This window comes from Dendropsophus ebraccatus, chromosome 2 (assembly GCF_027789765.1).
Source record: "Dendropsophus ebraccatus isolate aDenEbr1 chromosome 2, aDenEbr1.pat, whole genome shotgun sequence".
Lineage (NCBI taxonomy): Eukaryota > Metazoa > Chordata > Amphibia > Anura > Hylidae > Dendropsophus > Dendropsophus ebraccatus.
Genome location: NC_091455.1, coordinates 189,609,649 through 189,632,022, shown reverse-complemented (window position 1 = coordinate 189,632,022; position 22,374 = coordinate 189,609,649). Strand labels below are relative to the sequence as shown.

Here is a 22,374-nt window from a genome sequence, read left to right as displayed (position 1 = left end):
TCTAGGTCCCCTTTTTACACAGGGCGATGTATGGCCAATAAAATTATTGCCAATTCCTACACAAATCAGTTGGGAGTACCCCATACACAATAGACACTTGGCCGGTCCTGCTGAAATAAGTGCGTTTAGCTGACACATCACTAATATGTATGGAGGCCTTTAGAGAGGCTCCAAAACAACGCATATAAGAGGATTTAATGCATAAAAATACAACACACAGCAGAACATTGCTGCCTGTGATCTTCATTACTGTTAGTAACTGATATAATGTGACTGTATCCTACATGACCTCAGGACATGCATATGGCTCTGCACATATGGAGGTCATTAGGCCAGTGTATGGCAGATGTGTGAACACGGCCCGAGGTCATGGATACCGAGGTCACATCTTCTGTCCATAATCTATGATGTCAATTAAAGGGTTATTCCATTTCTCTTCAAGGACAGCAGCTCGGAATGGAGTATAGATACAGCAGTAAGAAAAGGAGTAAGAAAGGAAATACTAAAAGGGGCCGACTAGATGGACCAGGTGGTCTTTTACTGCTGACAGTCTATGTTTCTAAGGGTGGTATTACATGGAACGGTTATCATTCAAAAATTGTTTAGTGTGATAGCAGACAATGATTAAACGACCAACGAAAAATCTAATAGAATATCAAATCAAATTTGGACCTATTTTTATCGTTGATAGTTTGCAAATCGTTCGCATGTAATAAGACGTCATTCGGTCGTTCGCAGTAACGGCGAACGCAGTGGCGACGATAGGATGAACGCAACGATCATAAGTAACGATCATCGTTCCGTGTAATTGGCTGAACGATCTCAGGTTGTTCTCCATAGCGGCCATTTGAATTTGTTTATCGTTAATCGTCGAAAAATAGCTTTGTGTAATAGTACCCTAAGTCTAACTACAAATATTGATTGATTGATATTACTTCCAATAATATGCCATTTCTTTCCCTTTCATTCAAGGGTGAGCCAGGCTAAAATATTTTATATATATATATATTTTTTTTTTTTTTTTTTGTGTGTGTGTGTGTGTGTGTGTGTCTGGCAAACCCATACATTTTGGATTGGTCTAAGGGCCTATTATATGGGCCAACTGGCTGCAGGAAGTGATCATTAATCTCAGTGATTGGTACTCATTTACAGAGCTGAGCTGCAGATAGTACAAGACCCATTCTATTCTATGGGACTGGGTTGAAAAAAAATAAATAAATAAATAGAAAAGTCATTATATAGTCTGGCTCCTATACTTCCATTTTGTGCACAGTCCTTAGAGTGCTAGGAGATAGGCGGTTTTGCAGTAAGCGAAACAACTACAGTCATGTGCAGGAGGCCTTAGACAGCCAGTGTGATGAAGTCAGGTAACAAACATTTTAAACAGTGCATTTTATTACTATGTGGGTATTTTACCTGTGAGGGAGTGGACGAGCTCAGACGTCTCTACATCATACAAGTTGGCGGTTCTGTCCCATGAGGCAGTGACAGCTTGTTTCCCCCCGACCAGCCAGTCAGCAGCGATAACCACTCCCTGATGGCTTTTCAGTGAGGTTATGGGCACCCGGACAGTAGGACAATCACTGGAGATATCTCCGTCGGCGTCAAGTTCGTCTTTATCTGAAAAGTCCACTTCTTCTTCTGCGGATATCTATTAAGAGAAAAAGACACATTGCTTTATGTAACATTTCAGGTGCAGCAAGTGATAGATCAGTGATATTGACCTCTTATTGCTCACAGTACAGAGTCTCAGCGTATCCCTATGAGATGCATCTCCAGCTTGTTACCTTGTGACTGATAAGCTCAGCGCGTACAGGGAAAGCAGGGTCTATCTGCATCTCATAGGACACACAAGAGGATATACACACAGAAGAGACTGCAGAAGAATAACTGCAGCTAGTCATCATATGGATTCACATACTATATCACTACTCTTGGGGTCTCTTTAGATTAAATAGATTCTCTAGCAGTACAATATACATGGCGGACACATACAGGAAACAAAAGATGGTGGGGCTTGGTAGGAAGAGAGGAGTCTGAGGGGCTGCCAGGAAGTCTACTGATGGTCTGAGTGTTGATCACATGACACAGGTGCAACAATGAGAAGACTCAAAATGTATGGATGCAGCTAAGCTGGGGTGAAACAAATTACACTACAGGAATGTTACTTCTGAGTTAGCATTTAAGAGTTACGATCATTAAAAATTACTTTTAACAAAAAACAAAAACACATAAAAACAGCCAGTACTACGATAACACTGTTCACACTATGCAGATGCACGTCGCTGTGGCTAAAATACAGATAAAAAGAGAAAAATGCAACAGCAACCTGCAAGTGCTAGGACTTATCATATTTTCTCCCCATGATAGATATTTGAAATGTATCATCTGTGAGTGTATTAAATAGATTGTTTGGGTCCTGCATGCCTAGTTTTGTAGGCGTTGTATTAGCCCAAGAGAGGCCATTCTTAGTATAGGACCATCTCCCAGAGGTTCCCCTTAAAGCGACTCTGTACCCACAATCTGCCCCCCCCCCCCCTCACACCACTTGTACCTTCGGATAGCTGCTTTTAATCCAAGATCTGTCCTGCGGTCCGTTCGGCAGGTGATGCAGTTATTGTCCTAAAAAAATACTTTTAAACTTGAAGCCCCTGCCAAACGGGAGTATCTGTGCCCTAACTTTGCACCACCCCTCATTACCTCCTTCCCACCCTCCTCATCATTAGGAATGCTCCAGGCAGATTGCCTCTTATTCCCCACCTGTGGTAGCCCGGCACATGGGCTGGATCGTTAAGGACCTGTGCAATGTTCAGCATGGAGAAAATGTTTCTGTGGCATTCCTAATGATGAAGAGGGTGGGGAGGAGGGACGGAGGGGTGGTGCAAAGTTAGGGCACAGATACTCCCGTTTGGCACGGACTTCAAGTTTAAAAGTATTTTTTTTAGGACAATAACTGCATCACCTGCCGAACGAACCACAGGACAGATCTTGGATTAAAAGCAGCTATCCAAAGGTACAAGTGGCTTGGGGGGCCAGATTGTGGGTAGAGAGTCGCTTTAACATGGTGAAATGGTACACTTTATCTGATCAAATGGTTTGCTATGAACCGCATTTTTGTCAAAAACATTTTAGGGTAGTTTTTCCATTTCTAATATCTATATTGTGTATATGACTGTGGAAGTGTATACGGTAAGTCCTAGCACTTGCAGGTTGCTGTTGAATTTTTCTTTTTACGTCATCAAGAATGGCAAAAGTTATTGATCACAGCGGATTTCAATGGTCAGACACACAGCAATCGCCAACTAATTCCGACAATGTAGCCTCATAGACTTACAGTGTCAAAATTACCCAATGAGGAGATACAGCCGGGGAGTGGATCACACTGCTGTCGCGCTCTCTCCCCGGCTATATCTCCTGAGCAGTAAGACCCGCTGCAATCAACATGTCAAAAGTTATTTTCAATGACAGTGACAGAACATTCCCTTTATGTGTAGTTACTATCATCATGATACGCAGGATTCAGGATACATTACGTGCTAACTGCGGTAATAAAATGGAACCTGTGTAACAATTGACACTAACTAAGCATAAAAGCAGATGTAACCTGAGGCGTGTGTATGTTATATTATCTCTCCGCTGGCGCTGCAAACATACGCCATTTGATCTAATCATGTAAAGCATCAGAGTAAACATCGCTATTTCAATAACTGCTAGACACATTGCCCCGCAGCATCTGATATGTTCATTTGTGCACAGGGCTTACGCTGGTGTCTGCTGATGGTTGCGGAGTGGGTAACTGCACCACATAGCGCCAGATGTGAGCTGTCTGGTCTCCAGATGCTAGGGAACAAAAAGGGAAAAAAAATATTGTCACATAAAGCGAAAGATATTCCCCAGTTGATAATACTTGGAGTCTATGTCATCTCTTATGTTACCAATGTAAAGTACTTACACCTAACCATCCCTGCTAAAGAACATGCAAAGGAAGCACACACAAAAACGCAGGAGCTCGATTTACACATACATCTATCTAGGTTGAAGGGTTTCAGCATGGTTGTCCCCATGACTATGGCATAACCATCAAACCATATACCTATGTTCACATTACTTAAGATTCGTGGAAATCACGGTTTTAACGGCCGTGATTTCCACGGAACTTATGTAGTGCTGCAGGTTCAAAGGATCCCAGCCGGAGTGTATACACATAGTATACACTCTGGCCGGGATCCCTAGCGGCACCAAAGAAAGCTGACATGTGAATAGCGGCCGCAGAAAACCCTGTCAGTGCAAACAATGGAGAGAGCGGATCCGGCTGTACGCTCCATAGTGTGCTGTGAGGAGTTTTGATGCAGGCGTGCACAGATGCGCCCGAATCAGAACTCTGTGGCGCTAAAGATCATCCAGCCAGTACTGCAGTACCAGCCGGGATGATATTTTCTGAGACCAGCCATTCCGTGATCCGGCTGGGTCACAGTACGGCCGGTCTAATACAGCGTATGAACATGGCCTTAGGATGTGTTCACACGTACAGGATCTGCAGCAGATTTGATGGCGGAGATCTGAAGTTGCACATTTAATGCAAAGCAAATCTGGGCCATCAAAGCTGCAGATCCTGTATGTGTGAATGCACCTTTAGGGTTCATTCAAACATACAGGATCCACAGCAGATCTGCAGTAGATTTGATGGGGTGTTCAGTTATTTAGATCAAGTCTGCTGCGGCGGATCCGCAGCAAAAAATCTACTGCGGTACGGTATGTGTAAAGCTACCCTTGCATGCAGATAACTGCTTCTCTCCGTGACTTGCTATAGGAGACTTCACTGTCTCCTACAGTGAACCAGGGAGAGAAGTGCTCAGCCAACTGCTTCTCCTAGCTCATTGTAGAGATCAGTAGGGGTCTGAACACAGATTGTGACCAGTCAATGTTTTTGACATGTCTCTGTATGTGACAGGGGCACTTTAAAAAGTACTTTCCCAAGTGGCAAACAGCACAGTTAGTGATTGGTAAGCGATCAGTATCGGGAGAGGTTTCCGACTATCACAAAGATGCATTAATCATGTATGACTAAAACCACACCGTGATAAAAAGGTGAAAGGGAATCTGTCAGCACCTGTTCTGGGTTCTGAGGTGCTGACAGTGTTATGAAGGTGTGTGTGTCTCTTAGTACGTGTATTACCTTTCTTTTTCCGATGGGTGCTGTATTTTGTGCCGTAACTTTCTCTGCAAGTGTCATAGATGGGTAGTGGTGATGCGTTCGTGCCGCACTTCAGCCCGCTTCACCACTTCCTCCTCCCAGCTTCTCTTGAATATTCATTGTGCCCGTCCTCCGGGCCTCCTGGCGATGTCATCTTTAGCTGCGCATGCGCCGTTGATGGCAAGGGTCACACATGCCCTTGCAAGTTCGCGCACGCGCCCTGGTTATGTGCATTGTGCACGCTCCTACGGACCGATTCGTGCATGCGCCGTAGTGCATCGGAGGGGCACTGAGCGAAGCAATTGAGGGCATAGGCTTTGCCCCTCAGTGTGCCTGCACCACTCCGACACACTACAGCGCATGCGCGAATCAGGCCGCAGAAGCGCACAAAATTCAGAGAACCAGGGCTCATGCATGAAATGGCAAGGGCGTGCGGGCCCTTGCTATCAACGGCACATGCGCAGCTAAAGATGACATCGCCAGGAGGTCCGGAGGAGAGGCGCAATGAATATTCAAGAGAAGCTGGGAGGAGGAAATAGTGGTGAGGCGGGCTGAAGTGCGGCACGAACGCATTACCACTACCCCTCTTTGACACTTGCAGAGAAAGTTACGGCACAGATTGGGGACCAAGTACAGCACCCATCGGAAAAAGAAAGGTAACACATGCACTAAGAGACACACACCTTCAAGGGAATCTGTCAGCACCTGTTCTGGGTTCTGAGGTGCTGACAGTGTGATGAAGATTCACTTTAAATTCCATTCATGTATATCCTGATCGGCCATGCGCCTTTGTATATATTTGGCTACAATCTGCAGGCAGACATATCACTGGGTGTTACCTACAAATGATTTCCCTGCCGCTCATATTATTACATTATTGCTGAACATTTGAGAATTTCATTTGAGCAGCATTTTACAGAATTGTTGAGATCAGCAGATGAAACTTTTAAGCGGCTTATAGAGATAATACATAAAAGATGTATGAGCCACGCGCCAGCGGTTGACATAGTTTAGATCCTTTAGTGAGAAGATAGCGTGTAAAGAGGTTCTCCATCTAAAAGGGGTTTTAAAAAAATAAGGCTAATACTGCAAGGCAAGGTGTACATCCTGCCAAGCATCTATGCACCTTCTCTGCCTTTGGTTTCGTGGATACACAGTACTCAATTGAAGAATGGAGAAATCCAAGAAAGGCCAAAACGCTAGGAACCTACTGCCTAACAATGCCAACCAATCCATCCTTAGTTGTTCAACTTAAAGCAACACTGTCGTTTTGCAGAAATCAATAGTCCAGGCGATTTTAAGAAACTTCTTAATTGGGTTTATTAGGCAAATATGCCATTATCTGCATTCAAAAAGATTTTCCAAAGGTCCCTCCCCCCCGCCCTTCTCTCATTCACTGCAAAATATCAGGAAATCTCAACTCTTTTACACAGTCGGGCCCTGTGTAACCTATAGAGAGGGGAGAGCGGAGGGGGGAGATTAGTTGCCAGCAGAGAGGAAAAAATTACACAGTGGGAGCTGTATGAAAGCTGTACTATTGATTTCTGCAAAAAAAAATTTAATGACAGTGACACTTTAAAGTGTCACTGTCACCATAAAAACCGTTTGACATGTCATAGAAAGATTTGAAAAATTCTGATCTGAATGTTCAGACTCATACCGATCGTCAGAACAAGTGAGGAGAGGACCGTGCTGCAGCACGTCCACTTCCTGCTCTGTGTCAGCATAATTAGACGGGCTCCATAGACTTACATTATGAGCCTGACTGATCACGTGACACAGAGCTGAGAGAAGACACTCCTGTCTCGTTCTCCTGATCGGTATTCTCCCAATTGGCATTCAGACCCGGAATTAGACGTGTCACTATGACATGTTAAAAGTTTTCTATGGTGACAGTGACACTTTAAACATGAGCTGTCACTGTGCTGGGGGTCTTGCAAACACTTCTAGTCTGGTTGCAACTAATGTAGCCATTTTTTCCACAATTTCCCATTCCCTTGGACAACACTGACAGCTGTGTACACAATGTAGCACCATGAGCTGTGCCGTCTCTCCGACTCACAAGTTCACAGGGTTTCCCTGCTTACACATCTTCCATTAACCTTTAGCCTAAGTTCACACGCAGTAGTATAATAAATTACAATGTTTATCTTCTCCAATAATGTTCTAGATTACAGCTATGTGCATACATAAAGACGTTAAAATATATATTTTTTTTCCACAATGTGTACTCAGACCGCTGTTTTTAAGAAGACTTTAAAGTGACACTGTCACCCCCTTTCTGTATGAGGACTTCTTTACACAGTTGTAAAGCCTAAATTCTGATGTATTCATTATTATAGATTGCTTGGTGGGGCGGCCTAGACGGCAATGACGTCATGGAGGGGCGGGGAATATGGCACAGACGTAGGCGGGGCTAAGTGGTGATGCAGACGTGAAGCCCCGCCCAGTAGGCACAAACCACCAACGATAAAAAGCATTTTTCACTGGACCAAGCACCAAGGAAACTATAATAAAGTAAGGTATGAAAACTGCATAATTTCAGCTTCACAGCTGTGTAGAGGAGTCCTCATATAGATGGGGGGTGACAGTGTCACTTTAAAAGGAAACTATCAGCAGGTTAGAAGAATCTAACCATTTGAAATCTCCCTAAAGTGCAAAGGGGGCTGAGGACAGAGGTACTGTATGCTTCTTACCCTCATCCTTGGCACAGTTTCTGTGCTATTAGGAGTTTAATCCCTATGCAAATTAGGAGTTTCGCGCACTGGCGGCGGGACTGCCACACCAATCTGCCCATTCTAATGAGTAGTAATGAGCAGGCCGTAGCCCCGGCCGTAGCCCCGCCGTACACAAAAACTCAAAATTAGCATAATAATTCAACTCCTAATAGCAAGGAAACATTGCCAAGAATAAAAGTAAGAAACTTCTCTTTATCCTCAGCGCCCTGTGTGCTATAGAGAGATATCAGCAGGTTAGATACTTCGGACCCCGACTGATTTCTAGACCAGGCTGGAGCACTAAGCCCATTCTCTCCCAGCTCTGTACCACATGAGCGAGCCAGACACCAGTTGTAAGTCTATGAGAGCATAAGCAGAGAGAGCTGGGAGAAGTGCCTAGCTGCACGCATCCGTCCCTGCTTATTCTAGTGATCTGTTGGGGTCTAAACACTCATACCCAGACTGATCCAAGTGCTTACCTGTTAATGCAATTTGATCTGTAGGATGAAACTTTATAGAGTTCACTGCAAATAAAACATAAAAGACAAATCATGTAAGTTACTATATGTTCTAAAAAAAAAAAAAAATATATATATATATATATATATATATATATATATATATATATATATATATATATATATATATATATATATATGCATCTACATATATATCTACAAACACGCTATAAATAAGGCAGTTATTGTAGAATACAGACCCCAGATTTTATTTCCACTTGCAAGCCCCCAACTCTACGATCAAGTTTGCATGTATTTTTACATTTACCTGATCCAGCATGGCCGATATACTTGGTAAGGCATTTTCCAGTCTCTATACTCCACAGTAATGCTGTGTGATCTATAAAAAAAACAAATTGAGAGTTAAAAGACTTCAAAAAGATTGGGGAAAAAATGCAGCAATGGGATGTTTAAACTACTTTATATCACTGACTTGTCAAAAATTAATATACTAAAATCAGATGAAGAAAATAAGTGGGTTTCATTTCATTTGACTCTAAACAGAGTGAAGACTGACCAGAAAAATGCCCAATCATTAAAGGGTCTGAACTATGGCATTGGTATAATTAATTTTAAAAAAAGGAACCTTGATTTTTGTGCCACTGGCCTCTTTAAAGGGGGACTCTCAGCACATTAGACAAATCTAACTTGCTGATATCTCTCTATTGCACAAAGGGCGCTGAGGAGGAAGGTATGTCTCTTGCCCTCATCTTAAGTGCCATTTCTGGGCAGTTTTAATGTAGTCCTCTGTCCGGTAAGGCTGTGTGGAGCACTGCCTATCCCCCCCAGAGCACCGATCCGGCCTACCCCCAGCTGGACTGCTCCACTAATAATCCTTACAAGAGACGGAAACTGCAACGGCAACAAAGATGAAGGTAGGAGACATACCTTCTTCCCCAGTGCTCGCAATAGGGAACTATCAGCAGTTCAGTTTCGTCTAACCTGCTGATAGCTCTTCTTCAAAACTCTCTCACAGACATACCTTTAGGCTATGTTCACACTACGTAAGTTCCGTAGTAATCATGGCCGTTCTAACAACGGAGCTTACGTAGTGCTGCAGGCGCCGTAGAAAACTGACATGTCAGTGCACACTATGGAGCAAGCGGCTCCGGCCGCACGCTACACTGTGCTGTGGGGAGTTCTGATCCGGGTGCACACGGATGCGCCCACATCAGAACTAAGCGGCGCTAAAGATCATCTACCCAGTACTGCAGTACCGGCCGGGATTATCTTTTCAGAGAACAGCCAGTCTTATACGTAGTGTGAACATAGCCTTAGACTGCAAATTTCTGTTTGTGAGCTGAGAAATGTGCATTTTTTCCTCATATGAACAGGAAGTGTCCACCAGGTTTGGACAATTGTACCAAATACCAACAGGGTGGGGCCATTTGCATCAAGTGCCAACATGGTGGGGCCGATCACATCAAGTGCCTAGCATTTCCATCTCTAGGCTGTGAATGAAACACAGAAGGAGGAGGAGAGAAGCCTTAGGGGATGGACATGCTGAGCACTTAAGGAGGTTGTTCCCTTTCTATGGGCACTTGTGGCTGATTTGCATATTATATATATATATATATATATAAAAAAAACGGAAACAGCTTATCTCACAAGCAACATTTTGCAAATGCAAAAGTTATGACTGTCAAGCTGTAACCCCTGCATGGAGCTGTGATTAGTTACATTATGTGAAACCATCTGACACATTACCCATAGAAACGGTCCTTAAGAGGTTACCTGCAGATGCTGTTCCTAGCACCACTGGCTGCGTCCGTGTAACACTCACATCCCACAGTCCATCTCTGTGACCAACGTACTCTTTCACCAACTGGCAGATTGCACGAGACGTTGTGGTCTTGAAGCTGGAGACGATCTAAAACAGAGAACATATCATTATGTTCCTCCGCCAATGAGGAGAATGGGTGGAAAGTGATCTATTAGTCAGTAAAGGAGGGGGCACAGCAGCGATCTCAAGCCCTTCAGACAACACACAGTCAGCATTATACTGCAGCCTGATGCAGTTATTATCTATCTGTACATGCAATTCCTTCTTGAAAAGCAATAAAAATGTACTTTTGAGGTTCTGTTAACTCTTGCGATCACTCAGTCTGTTTAATCTCAGGTCAAAGACGTTGGACATGATATGATAGCATATACTATCGACATACCACATCAGCACAGGCCGACATACCACATCAAGCACAGATAACCCAGCATAGAAGTTTTCACAAGTTTAAGGTAAGACGTTAAAGTTGTTTCCCATCTCTGATATTAGTAGAATATATACCTGATATGCGGAGGGCTCCTATCTCTGAGACCCCCTTCCCCATCCTGTTTGTAAAAAGGTTTGCAACCTGGGGTTCTCCAGCTGTTCCAAAACTACAACTCCCAACATCCCCACCCCCCAAGGCATGCAGGGAGCTGTAATTCTGCAACATTTGAAAACCAAGAGCTGGAGACCAGTGCAGTAAAGGACGTAACGATAAGGGTGCATCACTGCATTACTATAACGATAGAAACAATTACCACAAAGCAAAAACATCACATACACAAAATAAAGAAAAAAAATTCTGTCTGGTAATAATTGTGCACGTTTTCGGCTAATATCTTGCAATGCTGCATGTTAGATAAGCTGGGACTACACTGCAACTGTAAAGAGTCACACACACACACACACACACAACAGTCTGGTTCATTGTAGGGGCCAGCCGGAGTATACCTACCTCTGCATCTCCAAATAAATGTTACTTACCCTCCGGGCCAGTATTAGCTTTGTCGGCACCTTAGTGAATTAACACTGCTCCTTCCTCTATTTGGCGCTATTACTTTAACTTTTCAAATCCACAATGCTTAATGAATTATGAAACTTTGCAGATACATAATAAAGGGAATTAAAGAGAATCTAGCAGAAACCTTGCACATACTAACCTGTTAGTATAGGGAGATCAGTCATTTGGTGCCGAGATGAATGCTGTGCGCTGTCTGTAAGACGGTGGTCTGGTTCCTGAGATATTGCCCTAAAACCACTGAAGGTGGTTTTAGCGCCCCCAGTGCCCTGCTTTCCCAGCCTACCCATACCTCCGCTTCATCACTATTCACAATGATTCAGGCTTGGAGCAATATCGCAGATTAGCCATCCTAAATAATAATGAAGCTCCACTACTGGCGGGCTGGGAAAGTGGTGCACTTACAGAGCTTGGACCGCCCCCAGTGCACCAAGGATGCTCATTTGTATATAAAGTTTTAGGCAAGGTTTTAGGGACTCAGACCACCTATTTAAATACGGAGCAGAGCATTTATTCCAGCATTGCAGCGCCAATCTTCCCATACTAACAGGTTAGCATGAGCAAGATTTCTGCTAGATTCCCTTTAAGGGTCTGCTTTTATGTTTCCTGAACCAATGCCATCCTTGCCCATAGGCTACAACAAGTATTACAGCTTAGCCAGTTTTACATAAATGGAGTGAGAGCATAACTATTGTGAGAAGAAAAAAAAAACTTTTGACATATGGTCATATGTGGTTGGGGTCTGGTGTTCAGGCCCTCACCAATTGCTAAAACGAGTCGGGAGAAGTCCAGACTGACTACAGAATCTGTGTCCTGCAATGAGACAGGGAGAGACGCGCTTAGCAGCTGGGTTGTGTGTGCCAAAAGATTTCCATCTCTGGTGAATCCGCCGTGCACCGCTGTCTCGTGGTATTAGTTATTCTTGGAGTGTTCCTTTAAACGCCATCTGTTCTTGCAGGAGCTATGCTTCTAATGTTTTATTTCGCTTTTTAATCAAGTCTAATGGACTGAGTGTCGCAGTGTATATATTTCCGTACTGACAGACACCACTGTCCCAGTTTTAAATTTTTTTTTTCCAGTCTTTGTAATGCCGAGTGGGGGGAAAAAAAGAAAGGCTGTAAGTTGCATTTGCCCATACATTACCATACATTAGACAATCTTCTTAGAGCTTTCACTGAATTAATTTAAAGGTGTTAAAAGCATTAAAGTTGCAAGGTTGTTCAGAAACTTCTCTTTGAAATCGCATTAAAAAAAACTCATGTAAAATGGGCTCAAAATTTAAAGGGGAACAACACTAAAATATATAAGAATGTAAATGAATATGTATACTTTTTATTTATTGATTTTTTTTATTTAGTTCTGGCTGCTTTCCAGTGCCCGGACAGCAGAGACATCAGACTCATCAGACTCTATTGGAGAAAACAAGACAAACAGCTGTGCACTCCCCTGGCTGTATCTCTGGATGGCAGTGGAGAATGACAGAGGCTCCAGAAGTGCCCGAAGTCTCTGTCCTTCCTACGAAGCTCTCCCGGCAGCCGAGTGTCTCCGAGCTTCTCCGATGAGGTGCTCGGAAGAGCTTTGTGGATCTCTGGAGCAGTCAGCGTACGTCACACTGCCTGCACCGGGACAGAAGACGCGCAGTTTTAACTTTTTTTTTAAAATTTAGCTACAGTTAATCCCTGCCTGACCACAGCAGGGCTGCGGTCAGGCAGGGGTTAACATTTTCTGGTCTATAAGGCGAACCCCTGACAATCTTCTTAAAAGTCAGGGGTCGTCTTATACGCCCAGTCGCCTTATACGGCGGAATATACGGTAAATCAACAGTAGATGTGATATAAAGCAAGTTTGCAATATACTTTATTTTTATTTAATTATTATAGAGAACACGGCACTTCCTGTTTACTGACAATTTTTTTTTTTTATCAAAAAACAGGAAACAGTCAGAAAACCTATGGAAGTCCCATGTATCCCAGGCCATCTGAGTGCTCACAGAGAAAAGGCAGTCATGTGATTGATGGACACACTGAGCCGTGAAAATCTGACTTCAGGAGATTGGACCTGGATTGCTGGTAAGTTCAGCTTTGTTTTACAGCATGATAACAACAAAAAATTATGAATGTAAATTGCAAACTTGCTTTAGATCACATCTACTGTTTATTTCAATTTTGAAAGTTATAATGATAGGTACACAAAGTCTTTTTCCCCTTGTGTGGTTTTATCCCTTGGGCTCACTGTCATCCTTTGAGAAGAAAAATATTTTCTTCCAAGCTTCCATTATTCACCTAATATAAATATATATGATATATATATTCAGAAAGTGATAAAATATTCACTCGGTTACAATGTTCCTTTTCCCCCGTACTAGATGCATAATAATGTGGAATAAAAATATACATTTTATGTAAAATATCCACCTGCTATTTGCCCTACAGACTCTTACATATTCCTGAACTAATTCCCATGGTACAGAAAGAAATATCCATGGTAGTTCAAGCACTCCTTCAATTTTTTCTATTACTCATTCTGCAGCTAGTCGGCAAAGGCATACAACTCATCGACTTTATCTAATTTAATTGTTTCTTTCTGAAAATTCCTGAAATCCTTTCAGTTGTGTCATATGATCTCATGATGCCTTGCTGACCCCCCCCCCCCCCCCCCCCCCCTTTCCTCCTAAGAAGAAACATTTCTCTACCAGAATTTCCTACATAATTCTACACTCGCTGTCCACAGGGGGGAGACAAACTCCCGTTAGAGTTACTGATGATGAGACTGATTCAAGCTCCAGTCGCAGTTATAATGGGTTTGATGACAGCTCGGGTTTCCTGACTGTATACTTACAGTCTCTTAGCTTATTTAGAGATATATAGAGATAAGGATTATTACAGACAGAGATGATGGCTCTAATGGACCATATGATGCTGTGCTGTTGTATTCTGGGACTGATAACATATCTGAAAGGGAGAGATTGCAGTTTGCAATGTGTAAGTCAAGATCAAAGGTCACATGACCCAGATGCAGTAAAGAAATGTAGGGATACAGCAGAGCTGAGATGAAACAGAGGACACAGCAGGACTAGTGGTGGTGAATGTGCATTATATGGACAAAACTAAAAATTGCAAGAGGGCATCATTAAGATCAAAAATAGTGAAGAAAATAGTATGGGAAAAATGACATGAATGCAGAAACAGCAGCTGTGGCATACTTCATAGCTATTCTCGCCTGTAAGCAGTGCCCTGCAACATTGGGTACTCAGTGTACCACAACATGAGGCCTTTACTAATAAAGGAGTAAAACCCTTATATGATTTACCCTTTATCTACTAACTTCTGCATCGGAATAGGATTACAATAGCCAAAAGTTCATGTGTGTATATACCAAGTGTATGTGTGACCTTGTATATGACAGATTCAGGAGCAGAGTCTAGAGAACAGGTTGTAGAGAAGATGACATTAGTAGCGGGCAGATGTCTCTCTCCGGGGGGGTGGTATGTGACCGCAGAATGTGCCTTTAGTACAATTGCTTTAGGTAACACACTATTTATAGTCCTGCGAGGATATCTCAGGATGTCCTCCAATCTTATAAGTGTGAGTGCTTTCTTTTTTCTTTTTTTTACCAACTGGTTCATTGAACATATTAAAACGTACAGAAAAAAAATGACCCAGTTTTACAGAAAAAGGCTCTATCCACATTGTCAGAGTGCCAAGTGTACATAATGGAAGCAATAATGCTCTGGGGGATCCGCCACATAATGAATCCCAGCAACGACATGTAGACGCCATTCACTTACAATGGCGCCAGTGTTTTGCGCTCTGCAGGCTCCATCTTTAATTTTCAGTTGTCACTGAGACAGGGGATAAAGACTTGCTGCTATGACATCTCCTATATACTCAATACACACTAAAGGGAAGATCTTTTACTTCTATTTCTCTACAGCCCACCCTTAGAATCTGCAGCAGCATGGAGGACATTATAGAGCAGTACTGAGCAGTATAGGCTGCTCTATAATGTCCTCCATGCTACTCTATAATATCCTCCATGTTTTTGAATAAAGATTATGTTTTTTGAGTTAAATTTTGTCCTTGTTTTTGGAGTTACAGTACTGAGCAGTATAGGCTGTGAATTTTATTCTCACTATAAGTTCTTCCAGTCTCTCTCCAGCCACTTCTGCATTAGATTGCGCTATACCATATAGAGGCATCTAATAAAAATGCGAACTACACAGTATATATTTTTTAAAATGGATAATAGACGTCTATACAATTATATCCTCCGATGGCCACGGCTGCGCACAGTGTGGAAAGAGAATGAATTATAACAAATAAAATGAAGCTATAGATCCTTAAGAAATAAGAGTTATAACTAAAAAGAAGAGATTAGTTTAAAGACAATGCAGGAAAGAATATGTTCAAGCCACTAAAAAGAGCAAAGCTGTTAATAAGTCAGATGAGGGTTAAGGAACACGTCATTCACTCACCGCATTCATATGGTTAGTAAGAAAAGCAAAAAAAAAAAAAGTCAGAGAAAAGGGGTTAAAACAGGTACGTCACAACCTTCAGAGGTGGAATGTAGGAAGAGCTCACAGAAACAGAATACAATGGCTGTCATACCTGTCAACTGCATGAGTGATTAACATCTGGGACAAATAAAGATGGCTGCAAATCATATACCCTATGGCCTGGGGCACCATCTACCTATAAATTTACCCTCTCAGCTAAACAAATGTTAACTACTAAGAAGATTACTATATAGAGTATTGCTAGTAATTTAAAGGGAATGTTCCATCATCAATGATCTATTGTTTTAAGCGTAACCATAATTTAGATTTATAATGAAATTACTCTTTAAAAAAGCCCACGTGTTACCCTTTAAAAAGAGCCATAAACTGCGCTTGCTGACATATCACTAGTTGTTTGGCTCAGAAAAATAAATTTTTCTCCTGGCTGACAGAAAATGGGCGTGGTCTCCCCTCTCCTCCCCCTACCTCCTTATCTCCTCCCCTACCTTTCCCTCAGCACTAGTTTAGTTTATTTCTGAAGTCTGTTAGAAACCCCATAAAGCACATCATTTTAAAACTTTACCCCTCAAAGAATTCAAAACAAGCCATAGGACCTTTATTAACCCTTTTAGGTGGTTCACTGAAATAAAAGCAAGTGGAGGAAAATTGTATAAACTTTTTAACTTTTTTTTTTTGTGTGCAAATTTTTTGAGAATGAAGAGGGGAGGGGGGATGGAGAGGGGTGGCGAGGTTGAGAAGAAAGGTCGGGGGTGTAAGAGGTAATGAGGGGATGAGATGAGGAAAGCGAGAGAGGAGATGAGGAAAGCGAGAGAGGGGATGATGAGGAGAGCGAGAGGGGATGATGAGAGTGAGAAGGGATGACATTGAAAGGGATCATGAGAGGGGATGATGAGAGAGAGGGGATGATGACAGTGAGTGGGGATGACAGTGAGGGATTACTCATACTTTGTAATGTATGTTATGTCTGTGAATCGCCCCCTTCCCGTGTCCCCCCCCCCCCCCCCCCCCCGCACGTGTACCCAGAAATGTGGTGCACTATACATACCTGACGCGTGTTGACCCCCGTCTTCTGTCGATGCAATCTTCGGGAGGCCGGCCGACTCGCTGCAACCGTCCCGCATGCCGGCCCCCCTCTGCAGCGTCATCAGCTGCTCAGCCATGAGTGGCTGAGCATAACTGTGGTCAGCCAATCGCGGCTGAGCACAGTTATGATGCGGCAGGAGCGGGTCGGCCGGCCTCCTGAAGATGACGTCTTTAAGGAAGATGGCGGACAGGGTCGGTTGACACGGATCAGGTATGTATAGCGCACCATACTTCATGGGAAGGGGGCAATTCATAGACATAACATACATTACAAAGTTGTATAACTTTGTAATGTGTGTTATTCTGTGAATAATTGCTGAGCGCCGCACTAACCCTTTAATGTTGTATGTAAAGTCTTTAAAAACTGGACATTCTGTAATGTTTTTCTAATTCCCTAGGTGAGGACCTGTTAATGCCAAGAACAGATCTCCTTATAAATTACTAGATAAATAGACAGATAGCTAGACTGAAAGCTCACTGTATTATAGCCCAATTCCCTTTTACTCCAGCAGCATCAGCTAAAGGGCAGCCTGTGGTTGACAATTGGGGTCAGAGAATGACTTCAAGGACGATTCCGATGAGCAGACGGTGCACAGTCAAGGGAAGTACTGGCAAATATAAAGATGGTGCTCCTACTGACGTGTCTAAATGCACATTACGTCCTTCCTTAGCACGAACTGGCTATATCACAAGACAACAAGTTCCTTTGCCATCAATAGAAAGAGACAAACTCCAGTAGTGGTGGGGGTGGGGGGTTCTGTTACTAGATGGGGGTCTCTAAGTGATCATTCAGCACAGATAGGCAGACATACATATAGAAATATAATACAATAATATCAATATCTCTGATATCTTCAGGCTGGCTGGCTGCCATCTTACGTAGGCTCTCCTATATATATGCATGCTTGGCTTGAATGAGCGTGCACAATTATTTTAAAGTCTCACTATCATTTACATATTTTTTTTTTAGCAGAAATCAATAGTACAGGTCATTGTAAGAAACTTTGTAATTGGGTTTATTAGCCGAAAAATGCAGCTCTCCCCCTGTCTTCATGGTTCTCTATGGTGAGGGGAGGGGTGGAAGGAGATGAGGCAAGAGGGGTGGAAGGAGATGAGGCAACAAAACAGGACAACAAAGAGTTAATTTACAGCTACATCAGCACTGACCTCTCTGATCTTTGAATACCGGCTTTCACACAGCTCCCAGTGTGTACTCCTTTGTTCTCTGCTGATGACTAATCTCCCTCCTCCCGTCTCCATAGGTTACACAGGGCCCGACAGATGTAAAAGAGTTGACATTTTCTCATAATGAGCAGTGAATGAGAGGGAGGAGGGAGGGGGGACCTGGGGAAAGTCTTTTTGAATGGAGATAATGGCCTATTTGCCTAATAAACCCGATTACAAAGTTTCTTAAAATCGCCTGTACTATTAATTTCTGACACTGTAAGAGGGATAGAAAGCTAAGTCAGATGCCTCACTTGGATTAACATAGACTCAGGTACCATGACCTTGAAACGCTCCGTTTTTTTAAAAGATTTATAATAAAGCATGAAAGAATTTTAAAGAGCTGAAGGTATCTGGTCTTTTTATTCTATTAAAATTTGCTGTGTTTTACAGTGCTAGACACACTTGGTTGAGCTGAGGACATAGGATAAAGGGGGTGTTTGACCGATGACTATATTATGTTTATAGAGAGCTTTACTGAGGAAGATAGATAGATAAATAGATAGATAGATAGATACATAGATAGATAGATACATAGATAGATAGATACATAGATAGATAGATACATAGATAGATAGATACACAGATAGATAGATAGATAGATAGATAGATAGATAGATAGATAGATAGATAGATAGATAGATAGATAGATAGATAGATAGAGATCTAGAATTCCACTAACATTCAGTTACTGATAAGGAAGTATTCTAACTCTTAGATCTAAAGAAAGGCTTAGCGACCAATGCGCTGATCATTGCAGCAGCCCTATGACTATTTCACGTCTTTTATGTAAGGTGCATTATAGTTCAGCTCCTAGATGGTCTGCACCCCTTGTACATCTGTTTGGTCCCTTTCCAGAAGGTGGCAATATGCTCAAATGGAGAGGGTGTCTGTGTAAGTCAGTGCAATTTACATCAGCTCCATCCATCAGATCCTTGTGCAGACCATAGACTTTTGAAGGACACAGTTGATAGATATGACGCCTCTTAGGATTAGATGTCAAGTCCCTTATATCAGGGGTAAGCAAGCTAACACTATCCAGAAAAAAACCAACTCAGTCAGCAGGGGGCACCATTGAGGCTGGAGGTTGCTAAGCCCCTGTTGAGTATTAGGCACTCATCACATCCACACATGCACACAGAGAAACAGAGAAGTTACCCAGGAGTCGCCACCCCATATTTCCCAGCTTCGCACTCTGCAGTTGCGATACCGGCGTGCCTTGTCTGAGAAATAATGTGAGCGCTACACCAAGCACAAGAGAACATAAAGATTTAGCATTTTGGCAACTTTAAGCAGTGATCCTTATGAGGTTGTCTGAAAATGCAGGACACAAAGCAATAGAATACGTCGTATAGCTATGGATTACTCTATCTGTGCACTTTGATGTGGTGGAGGGTCCTCCAAAACAGGACAATTTAATTGATGAGGGTCATGCATGAGGGCCCTCCTTTATTTACCCAGAATTCCCCAAGAGGTTATTTGCATTTTCCACACCAGACAATCCCTTACATTACCTAAAACGGGAACAGAACCAAGCTCAGTGTAAAAGAGGAAATATTCTAAGAGGAAATGTGCTCCACTGAGCTGAGTAACGTTCCCATTTCATAGTATTTAAGGATGAAAGGGGGGATGGTACTCCTGAACTCACATGTGCATGCACTGCACCCCCTTATTACATACCACAGCCCAGGTTTACCTTGCTAGTTGATGCTTTGTAGGTGGTCTTCAACTTCTGTGACAGCTGGCTTGTACTATGACTAGCTGCAAAAACAAACAAAAAACACTCAGTTTATTTTGAGTAGTATTCTATATCAGTCATCAAATGAATGGTTATCCGATTAATACATTGATGGGCTGGTAGAACAATTCCTTTAAGAGAAACCTGGGTGGTAACATCCAGGGATAAAAGAGAAAAAAAAAAAAAAAAGTTTAAGGGTGCATTCACACCTACCGTATCGCAGCAGAAAATCCGCTGCGGATCCGCAGCAGATTTAACTAAATGAATGGACACAGCATTAAATACGCACTGTCAAATCAGCTGTGGATCCGCAGCAGATTTGTAAGTGCGGATTTGATGCTGTGTTCATTCATTTAGTTAAATCTGCTGCGGATCTGCAGCGGATTTTCTGCTGCGATACGGTAGGTGTGAAGGCACCCTAAGGGTGCATTCACACGCAACGGATCCACAGCGGATTTTTCGCTGGGAATTTGCAGCGAGATCGGCTGCAGATCCCTGCCCTGTACCCTATGGGCAGACAAACTTGCAGTGGGATGCACATCCCGATGTGAGTCTGTCCGCAGCCCGACCCGTTAACCCCCTGCCGCTGGAGCGTATACATCACCTTCTCCCCGCTCTGGCTTGCTCCCGACATGTTTACATCCCGCTCGGCCAATCAGTTCGCTCCAGTGGCGGGGGGGTAACAGGGCGGGCTGCGGACATACTCACATCGGGATGTGCATCCCACTGCAAGTTTGTCTGCCCATAGTGTACAATGCACCCTAAGAGGTTATCCAGCAAAAATCTTTTTTTCTTTCAAATCAACTGGTTTCAGAAAGTTATATAGATTTGTAATTTACTTCTTTTTTAAAATCTCCCATAGTCTCCCAAGTCTTCCCATACTTATCAGCTGCTGTATGCCCTGCAGGAAGTGGTATTTTCTTTTCAGTCTGCCACCTCTGCAAGTCAGGAACTGTCCAGAGGAGCAGCAAATCCCCATAGAAATCCTTTCCTGCTCTGAACAGTTCCTGTCTCAGACAGAGGTGGCAGCAGAGAACACTGTGTGAGACTAGAAAGAATACACCACATCCTGCAGGACATACAGCAGCTGATAACTATGGGAAGACTTGAGATTTTTAAATAGTAAATTACAAGTCTGAAAAACTTTCTGAAACCAGTAGATTTGAAAGAAATAGGCATATCCTGAAGAGGTACTCCAGCAAAAATCTAATAGATAGAGGTCACATACCACTATCTCATTGGCACCTTCTCGCCTGATTGAATTGCAGTGGGGAAGCCTAAAACAGCCAAACTAGCTGGGCTAACCCTTACTTGTTTTGGTGGGCCTTGGCTGTATGTATATCGTGGTTACAGGTTTGCTTATATTATTGTTGTGTGATTGCCATACACAATTCCAATCTTCCGTTCTATAGTTACATGTGTCAGTCATTGGTGTGCTTTCTGTCCTGCCAGCCCCCTAGATCTTATGTGGAGATATTACTGTTGCGGAGTATTATTAATGATATTTCTTACACTCTCACTAGTTCAGTAGTATGACTGCCATACTGATAAGTGACTCATACCATCAGGAAACGCCGGCTTCATCGGTGACACAACGTGTTATGATGTTTTCACTTCCTAAGTGACAAGACTGCCTGCCAAAACTGTCACTTTCAGGTGACAAGTACAGCAGGTTATCTACAACAAGGTTATTCACATAGAGGATCCTGGGCCTGCAGGTACACTGGCAGGGAAGTGAGCAGCTCAAAGTTTCCAGAATTTCCAGGGGCTTATACTATTTTTTTTATCTCTGAAAGAAAAAAGGGCTAGGGTTTATTTTCGGGGTAGATCTTATCTTCGGGGGAAAAAAAAAAAACAACAGTACGCCCCCTACACTCTATACGGTAGTTAGCCGCCATATTGTATGTCCCAACTCATGTTAGGTTCCTATACTGTGTGTTCCTGTTAGGCCTCTTTACTGTATAACCCCCCCCCCCTATAGCTCTGTAGTTCTTCCTCCATACTGTACACATCCCCCTCTCTAAAGCTGTTCCCCTATACTGTATACCTCCCCCCCCCCCCATACTATTTGCATCCCTACTCAGTGGTCGTTCCCCCATACTGTAAACCTCCCTTTCGCCTCAGTAGTTCTTCCCCCATACTGTATACCTCCTCTCTCTGTAGCTGTTCCCCCATACTGTATACACCCCTACTCTGTGGTCGTTCCCCTATACTGTATACCTCCCTCCACCAATAGTTATTCCCCCATATTGTATACACCCCCCTCTCTGCAGGTATTCCCCATACTGTACACCTCCCTCTCTCCTCAGTAGTTTTCCCCCTATATTGTATACATCCTCCTCTGCAGGTAGTCCTCATACTTTATCCCTCCCTGCTCTGCATTTGGCCCATGTACCCTCCGTCTCCCCATATTCTGTGTCCCCTACTGTGCATCTTCTTACCCCTCCTGCCTCCCCTGCAGCTTGTGTGTTGAGCAGGTGGGGGTGGAGCCTAACAAGTCTGGCACTGATTGGCTGATGCTCAGCCACACAGTGTCAGGGATCTGGTCAGCTGACTGTAACTAGGGCTTATATCTGGAGTAGGGCTTATATTAAGCCTGCG

At 43.1% G+C, this 22,374-nt stretch overlaps 1 protein-coding gene across 3 annotated transcripts in view; it reads right to left on the bottom strand.

The window, feature by feature from the left end:
* WDR37 (WD repeat domain 37) overlaps positions 1–22,374 on the bottom strand; it is a 110,028-nt gene that overhangs the window by 31,940 nt on the left and 55,714 nt on the right. For all 3 annotated transcript variants that reach the window (XM_069958925.1, XM_069958926.1, XM_069958927.1), the window contains 6 exons: positions 19,732–19,796; positions 10,164–10,299; positions 8,698–8,769; positions 8,391–8,435; positions 3,764–3,840; positions 1,417–1,651 (listed from right to left, as the gene is read on the bottom strand). In XM_069958925.1, coding sequence (XP_069815026.1) covers positions 1,417–1,651; positions 3,764–3,840; positions 8,391–8,435; positions 8,698–8,769; positions 10,164–10,299; positions 19,732–19,796 — 630 coding nt within the window. The remainder of the gene's footprint in view (positions 1–1,416; positions 1,652–3,763; positions 3,841–8,390; positions 8,436–8,697; positions 8,770–10,163; positions 10,300–19,731; positions 19,797–22,374) is intronic.